Source organism: Rhinolophus hipposideros (genome assembly GCF_964194185.1).
Source record: "Rhinolophus hipposideros genome assembly, chromosome: X".
Lineage (NCBI taxonomy): Eukaryota > Metazoa > Chordata > Mammalia > Chiroptera > Rhinolophidae > Rhinolophus > Rhinolophus hipposideros.
Window position 1 is genome coordinate 77,846,549 of NC_138046.1, and position 8,764 is coordinate 77,855,312.

The 8,764-nt window shown below is 36.3% G+C and overlaps 1 protein-coding gene across 1 annotated transcript; it reads right to left on the reverse strand.

Annotated features, from left to right (window-relative positions):
- Positions 1–2,264: 2,264 nt before the first annotated feature.
- Positions 2,265–3,377, reverse strand: LPAR4 (lysophosphatidic acid receptor 4; the record flags this gene model as incomplete). The annotated part of the gene is made up of 1 exon (XM_081042305.1): positions 2,265–3,377. The coding sequence occupies one exon, from the start codon at positions 3,375–3,377 to the stop codon at positions 2,265–2,267; it is 1,113 nt and encodes a 370-aa protein (XP_080898431.1).
- Between the last annotated feature and the right edge of the window lie 5,387 nt (positions 3,378–8,764).

The following is an 8,764-nucleotide window of genomic DNA, read 5'->3' on the forward strand; positions in this document are numbered from 1 at the left end:
TTAACCTAACTTAACCTAATTTCATCTAACTGAACCTAATGTCTTATATATTCTATCTATAACCTGTTTTCACAAGACAATATAATGTATGATTATTTTTAGAAATTTAGATCATGAGGAAAAAGTAATGTGATTTTTGAGAAGTAATTTTTATTATTGTTCGATTGTTTTAGCATTTTTTTTCAATTAGTTTCTAACCCAGTCACAGATTTAGAAGTTTTTAAAGTTACATTATGCTCATGGATGTTTACTTAAAAATATTGATATTTTTAAATCTATATAGCATCAAAAAGAAGTAAAAGGTTAATGAGAGTTTTTAAAATTTGCACTGCTTTCAATTTTTTACTTTTTTGTTGTTGTTTTATGGTTTGTTTTACTTTTAATCACTCCCTGACATAAGTTCAGCAGCTTACAAGATGCATTGTTCCTGGAAGTTTTACTTTAAAAGTCTTAGCATTTTTAAATTGTCATATTATCCAGATATGTACATTTTAAGAATATTTTTGTTTTGCAGGGTTTTAATGTGTGTGTGTGTGTGTGTGTGTAGCATATATGAGAGAGTATTTCCACTGTTTCTAACATGAGTATGTTAGCTTTCAAGCTGCATTTTGCTCAGAAGTTTTAATGTTCTAAAATCTATACTTCATCCAATAAATAAGAGTTTTATAGATTTTTTGTTGCTTTTGTTGTTTGAGTTATAAAAACATGTTTTCTCTTCTTTTGCATATTTTTAAATATTGATTTTAAGTGCTCCTCAACTGGGAGCAGCTTAACAGCTTCCTAGCTGCATTTTGATTCAAAGCATAATATTAAAGTTATACCATTTATCAAGTTTTACAACTGCTCAAAAAAAAAATACAAGTTCTGAATTTTTTTGTGCATTCTTCCTTTGGTTTTGTAGGAGTTGTTTTGCTTTATTTATTTTTTTCCAATTTGGTCCTGACCTGGGAACAAATTCAGCAGATTTCTACCTATATTTTGTACTCCAAAACTTCATACAAATTACACAGTATTTTTAAATGTAAAGGTCCTCATAAAATAAATCAAATATTAATGCAAGTGTTAGGAATATGTTTTGTTGTTTTTATTATTTTGTAGTGTTTCTGGGTTGTTTTTGTTTGTTTGTCTGTCTGCATTGGTTTGGTTTGGTTTATGTATTTTTTCAATATGCTCCCAACCTGGGCACAAGTTCAGCTGCATCACTGGATGCCAAAATTTAATATGGAAGAATTAGTAACTTAAAGATCTCTCCCCCTGCCAAAAAATAATAAAAATAATTAATGCAAGTTATAATAAAGATTTTTTGATGGTTTTGTTTCATTTTTTGTTATTATTTTGTTTTGTTTTTTAAACTTGCTCCTGACCTAGACACAAATGCATCAGCTTTCTGGCTGCATTGCACTTCAAAATTTCATATGGAGAATATTTTATAGAAATCAGTCTCTGAAAAGAAAGATTATTAGAAATTTAAGAAAAAATGGTGTTGCTTAGGGGTTTTTTTTTATGGACATTTTTGTTTTATGTGATTTTCCACTGTGTACCTGTCACTGGCACATATTTAGCAGCTTTCTATATTTGGAGTTTCATATGAAAATCTTAATGTAGTATAAAAAAAAGAAGGATATTTTTAAAATACTGACACTGTTGATGACTGCAAACGTTTAAATCCAGTTAATTTTCTGTTTCTTCCCACTTATATTCATGCAAACACAATTTATGTTTCTGCTTTGAACATATATACAATAAATTTGCCAGATCTTTTCTATTTGATACGTTTTTTATGAATAATTTTAGGCTAAAATATGTTCTTGTGCTGAAATAAACTTGATGACAATTCAAACAAAAACTAGCATATATCAGTAGTAACACAAAAGATCTTTTTTAAATAATCCCTGAATTTGTTCTATATTTATAGGCCCCACCTAATTAGCAACTATTATTGAAATAAAAATATCTTTTTAAAAGTTAGAAAGTAATCTCCATATCACTACAGTCAAGGTCACTGGCCACTTATATAATGTGATTCAATGAAATTTCAACCCAGAAGAATAGTGTGTCATTCACTTTTGGTTGCTGTAATTAGACATGACCTATAATTATTGAACAAAACAGTATATGTACAGTAAACGTTCAAATAAATGCATCTGACTGTATTCAGTACATTAATCTATTTTCAATATCATTAGCTTCATTTTTTCTCTTATTCATAGCATAGGAAAAATCATAGGAGAAACCATATCTGGACCTAAAGACAGTTATCGTACCTAGAAGGTGGATTCTAGCATTAACTCACCACCATTATGTGTTGTTTGATCACTAAGTTCCTCTTGAATAGCTGGAAGGGAAGGCTTTGTGGTCAGAGGTGTTTCAGTCTTAAACAGGGACTCCATCCTGATATGGGTGTTGATGTAGAAGGACTTCTGAAAGGACTCAAGTGTGAAGTAATAAATGAAAGGGTCAAAGCAACAGTTAAGAGTTGCAAGGCACAAGGTGACTGGGTACATGATTTTAGCAAACCTTTCCAAAAAGCAATTGGTAATGGCTTGGGAGCGCACCAGGGCATATACAAAGAGAACAGAGTTATATGGTACAAAACATACCACAAACACTGCCATATGTACTGTGATCATCTTCAGCACTTTTTTCTTATTGGTCCCAATCTGAGACAGTGTAGCAGGCTTTCGAAGGGTTCTTAGCACCACAGAAGAGCAAGAGACATTCAGTATCAGAGGAATTATGAACCCAACAACTTCAATAAATATGGTGATCTTGGACAGGTAAGTCTTCCAGACACGTTTGGAGAAGCCCTCAAAGCAGGTGGTGGTTGCATTGTTGACATTAGTGGTTGAGAACAAAGAGGCTGAAATGCCACCACTGAGGACTAGGATCCAGACTCCAGCACACACAATGGCAGAATTCCTCCTGGTCCTAATGGTACGAGATCGAAAAGGATAAACAATGGCCAGGAAACGATCCACGCTAATACAGGTGAGGAAGAGCATGCTCCCATAGATGTTGGTGAGGAATGCAGTCCCAGAGATCTTGCAGAGAGTGTCACCAAAAGGCCAGTGGCGGTTGAAATTATAAAATATTTTGAAAGGTAGAGTGCAGACAAAGAGCAAATCAGAGAGGGCCAGATTGGTGATGAAAATAGCAGTCTCACTTCTCATTTTCATGCGGAAGCAGAAGACAAACAGAGAGGCACTGTTGGTTATCAGACCCAGGATGAATACAACACTGTAGACAGCACCATTCAGATTATACTTAAAGGAATCATCAACAATGCAAGTATTATTGGCAGTAGCATTGCCCAACCTGGGTCTGAGGCTTGAATTTAAATCTTGGAATTGGAAGTCAGTGAATCTTCTGTCACCCATGGATTGTTTTCAGAAGGCCTGCTCTCTGCAGGGTTCACCACTCTGAGACTAGGGACTGGTAGGAAATGTTTTCCTCCTATGGGAGACAAGATGGAATGAATCATCAAATCTGCCTTCCATCCATGATTTCTGTGGAGTAAAAGATATTCTGTCCACTCAGATTGGAAATAACACACATATTCAATTTGGTTTCACATGTACCTTTTGAGCACCTACCGTATGCTAAAAGGTACCACAAGAGTATATTGCAGAAGTGGAAGAAATCACACTCAATACAATAAAAGCAATATTGTAGCAATGCAATGAACAGGAGGAGTAAGGTGTTGATTACATTGGTGCCCAAGGTGTGTTGGCAGGGATGACTCTGATAGTTAAAACAACACTAATACTTTGAAATTTGTATAGCACTTTTTAACTTTCAAAATCAAGTTTTATTTGATTCCCATAAGCAAGTTTTATTTGATTCCATAAGGCAGGCAAGACAGGAATTTATCACATTACGGAAGCAGAAACTGAGGATTACGAAATTTAGAATTACAGTAACATCAGAATTGGAAGAATGTATAAATGATATATTCAGAACGAGAATTCAATTGTGTGTTTTAATTCCTAACCGAAGGATTATTAAGCTACTCTAAATCGTATTGTTTACTCTCTCATATTGCTATGCTTCATTGCTACATTTCACTAATACATTCATTATTAGTTCTATTGCGCAGGACTACAGATGGATATAGGACCCCCAGGACATGTTCTTAACTAAACTCCTAAAGTAAAGTGTTGATTCACCTTTTGCTTCTAAAATCAGTGTTCAGAGAGCAGGGATCCCTCAGTTAATTACAGCTTCTGGCTAAATGTTTTTCACTGTACTACACTGCCTTTCTAGAGAGATAATTCAAATAACGACCTCAGCATTTCCTTCCTGCAGATTATGATCCCCTTTCCAAGCTTCTCTCATGCTAGACCCTAAACGTGGGATGCCTTCCTTCTCCCTCTCCCACTGCCCATTCCATCAGTTACTTTCATGCCTTCAGCTCGTAAAATAGCCTTGGTCAATAAAGCCTTTTTCTGGTGAATACAAGTGAAATTTCAAAGGTAGATCTGACATGAATAGCCATCCCCCTGCCTCACTCACTGTACACTTCACATCTGGCCAGTTATATGCCCTCTGCCTGCCACCATCTGTACATGTGGCAATCATTGACCTAATCATTTCTTTGGGGTATCTGGGCCAACACTGTTCAAATGTGCATAGAGAAATTGTACTAACCTTCTCTTAGATCAACAGCTGCCATTGGACAAGAACTGTCTTGTTCTTATTCTATAATGTCTTGAATGTTCTATAATGCACTATGGACAAGTAGCTGCTGAATGAATTATTTTCAATGAAGAGGATATGGAATAAAAGTAATCTTTGTCCCCTGATATATCCAATAATGGGTTTTCACATGATTATATTTTAAAATGGGAAAGGCATTTCTCTGACGTGATTCCTCCATATATCACTCTTTCCCTCCAACTCCCAGGGAACAGGTACATAACAAAGAAGAGAGTGGAGGGGGGAACCTGCAAGAGTTATAGAGGCCTGAAGTCACTTCAACTAGTATTTGGTTTGAGGAAAAGAAATGGTTTGAGGGGGAAAAAATCACTGCAGTGCCTAGAGGTAGAGATGACCTTGGATAATACAGAGTGCAAAGCAAAGGCTTGTCATGTTTAATATCTAAAGCTTTCAAGTTAAAATTGGAAATTTTCTGTTCCTGAATTTTCATTCAACAAATCTTTATGGATTGCTTCCCCCGAGCCTAACACTGCACTAAGATCATATTCCTTCTTGATCATTTTATCTCATAAGCCCAGCTCAACTTTTGCCAGAAGCAACCTTGATATATAAAAGCAGGGTATAGTAAGAACCTAGACCAAATAAGGTCCAGGAGGGGGGAAAAAGCCAGATGAAGAAATAAAAATAGATGGGGAGAGCAGAAGAAGAGATAGGAAAGAAAGTGGCAGACAAAGAAAAACTGGAGAACTGAGAGAAAAAGGAGAAAAAGGATGTTGCTGGGAAGAGGTCAGTGCCGCAACCTAATTTGTATTCAGGGCCTCAGGAGGTATTTATTTCTAGCTCATAATTACTCCAATCCCATTCTCTCTATCTTGCTTCATCTCACTTCTTTCAGTTTTATCAGAAAGAAAAACAGTATGAAATAACTATGTATAAGGTTACCAAAGCTGATCAGGAAAAAAAGAACAGGAAAAGCCTAGAAAATTTTAGTCAGTGGATTTCAAACCTCTTTTTGGAAACTGTAGACCCAAGTTACTGCAGATTGTTTCATCAACGGGGTGGTAGAAAGAAAAAGAATGGCAAACTTCTCAACTGCTTAAACCACTTTATATACTATTTTTAATACCCCCACTCAATAGATTAATATCTGGAGGCCTTTTTATTTTTCATTGTTGAAAGAAATCAAGATAGTTAAAAATTTCCCTCTAATATAGTCACACAATCTAAAAAACTTATGGGACTGCAAAACCCCTAACATTAAAGCCAAGCTTCATTCACAATGATCTGCTTGCACCTGCTTTCTACAATAATTACTGCTGATAAATTTATTTTATTTAGAAAATGCTTTCATAATAGAAACCTTTTCACCCCTTCCCAGAGTTCCTCCAGTTTGCTCACTGGCGACCCATTTACACAGCATGTTTCTAGTTCACCGGCTATATATTACTTTGTATCTGCCCAAGATGGTATGTTTCAAATAGATGAACTCTGTCTCCCCAGTTTTCCATTCAGTTTTCTGTCTCCCAGAACATACACACTATACCCACAGCAGACAGTCTGCAAATGCCTGGCACTTCTGCTTTGCTGCTTTGAGTAACCAAATCCTGTGAGAGAGAAAGGACCACAGACAAGAAATCATTACAGTCTCAACACTGAAGAGAGGGCATGGGAAAACTACCACTAAGGCCCTATTCATAGTTTTCCCTTGCTTGAACACACAGCACCTTTGCTGTCTAGAAGTAAGGGTGTGGTGCTGGGACTTAACACAGCATTGGAAGCAAGGAGTTCTATTTCCGACTCAGACACTGGTTCTCTCTGTAACTTGGCTATACTGTTTCTCTTCCCTCCATAAACATACCTCTGAGCCTCACAGCTGAGGGTAGGAAGATTCAACAGGGCTTGTGAAGAGCTTTATGAGCTTGCCAGTATTCAGCTCTACCTAACCACAAAGAAACATTATAGAAGCCTTTTTCTTTCTCCCTCCCTGACACAACTAGACACCTCTGAGTCTGTCTTTCTTGGTATGCTGACCTTCATATTAGCAACACATCCTTCTCCTAAAACCATGTATACCTTACACCTCAGAGAGACCCGCTTGAGTTTCAACCTTAACCACATAATTTTTTCATAACAGGACAATCCAGCAGGGTGCCTCCAAAGTAATATCTCCCACTGAGCTGTGGTAAAAAAAAAAAAATCAGAGAAGTATTTGGCTCTTCAGCTGATTCTGAAGGAGAAATCAACAATATTCAAGAAACAAGGTCTCTTTTCTAACTGGCTTCCTTTCTTTTGACTTAAAAAAGGTGTTTTTTAACCACTAGATTTTCCTAAACGGTTAACATATTGTGCACTCAATGGAGGCAAAGGGCCAACTCTTGAACTTCAGATCAAATGAAGAAGGAAAAAAAATAGGCTAACAGTTAATTTCACAAGGAGCATTAGACAATTGTCTTGTGAAGATCTATGCAGCCAATTATTCGAACAATTAATCACCTAGAGGGATCAGAGTGCTGGGTGGATGTGTTTTCATTGACAACGGGCAGGAAGCAGGTCACCTGGAGGGTGACCAAAGAGAAATCTGAACTTCAATAAATTTTTAACTTTGACCTACACATATGGAGCCAATTAGGACATTTCATACTAGTGTTCACAATATTTTTTCTTTTAAAAATATTTCTAATGATAATGAAATAAACATACTATGTTTGGGGTCTTTGGTGATCCTAGAGCAAGTGGAGTTAGGCTTTTGGCCCTATAAAAATGAATCCCTAAATTATTTCACTAATGCTAAACTTTCAGATGATACATTGAAAACAAAGGTCTAAATTCCCCCATGTGCCCTGTAGCCTAGAAAGGCTGGCTGGCTTTTGTTCCCTACAGAAGATAGTTCAGAGCTCAGATAAAGAAGGCCTTGAAGGCAGAACTTACTCAAATTCTGTTGCTTTGCTCCCTTTTTCATGAGCTTGGGTCAGATCAGAGTGCTTCTGATCCCCAGAGCATTTCCTCTTTCTATTCTACTCTGGTAGAAGCTTAGAAACATTGACACAATAGGTTTCAGAGGAAGCTGAAACCTATTGTATCCTTGCCTATAAATATCTAGCAGTGAAGCAAAGTACAAAATGTAAAAATGTTGCAAAAAATACAGATCAAAACCATCCTGTTGGAGTAATAGGGAATATGTCCAGACTGATGTTCCTCAGATGAGTGGCTGCTAACATATCAGACTCCTTCCTTAAGTAAATTTTCTAAGCTAAGTCAGAAGCCCAGGTCACAATCATACACATGGTTCCAATTGATGTTTCTATACATTGGTTGATGATTCATAATAGTTTTCAAAACACAATCCAGCCTTATGACATTACATGTAGAGGAAACCATAGGTAATGTTTCACTACAGAACTGAGCTAGGAAATTTATCTGTATCAAGTCTCATTTCAAGCAAGCCTCCCTGTGTGTCAAATATTTAGACTGATACACCTTGTGTATTTTTGATGCAAGAAATATCATTTTAAATATGTTTTTTTTTCTACAATGAATTTGGTTTGCACTGAGATTATTATGGCTGTTTTGTTCTCCACTTTGAGAAAAGCAGGAAACTGACACAGGCCCTAATCTGAGTAGATCCTGTTCTCAGTGATTAACTTGATTTTTTTCACCAAAAAATACTCCAGTCTGCCACTAACCCTTCACCTGATGGCACAGTCTAATCTGTAGAAAATAATGTGGTTTTGTGTTCAACATGAGGGGGCCAAAGATTGCATCAACCCTACTAAAGTAGAATTTTCCCTAGCAGTTAGTTTATAGAGCAAGACAACTGCAGAGAAATTGCTCAACCTCATATTATGAAATTATCTTGAGTCTTGAGACAATATATCATTTCAGCACAAGCCTCAGACCTTTTGGGGAAATTTTTGGGTGTTTCTAAAAGAGCTCATTTCCAAGTTCTGTGAGGTTCACACATGCCAACTAGGAATTCAGCTTTATTACACATATTTGAACAGGCAAATTAGTTATCAGTTTGTATACCAAGCTATCTGATATGCTTGGATACTGATCCTGATAATATGAATAAAAATTGTGTCTCCCATTTGTAATGGTATATACAAGT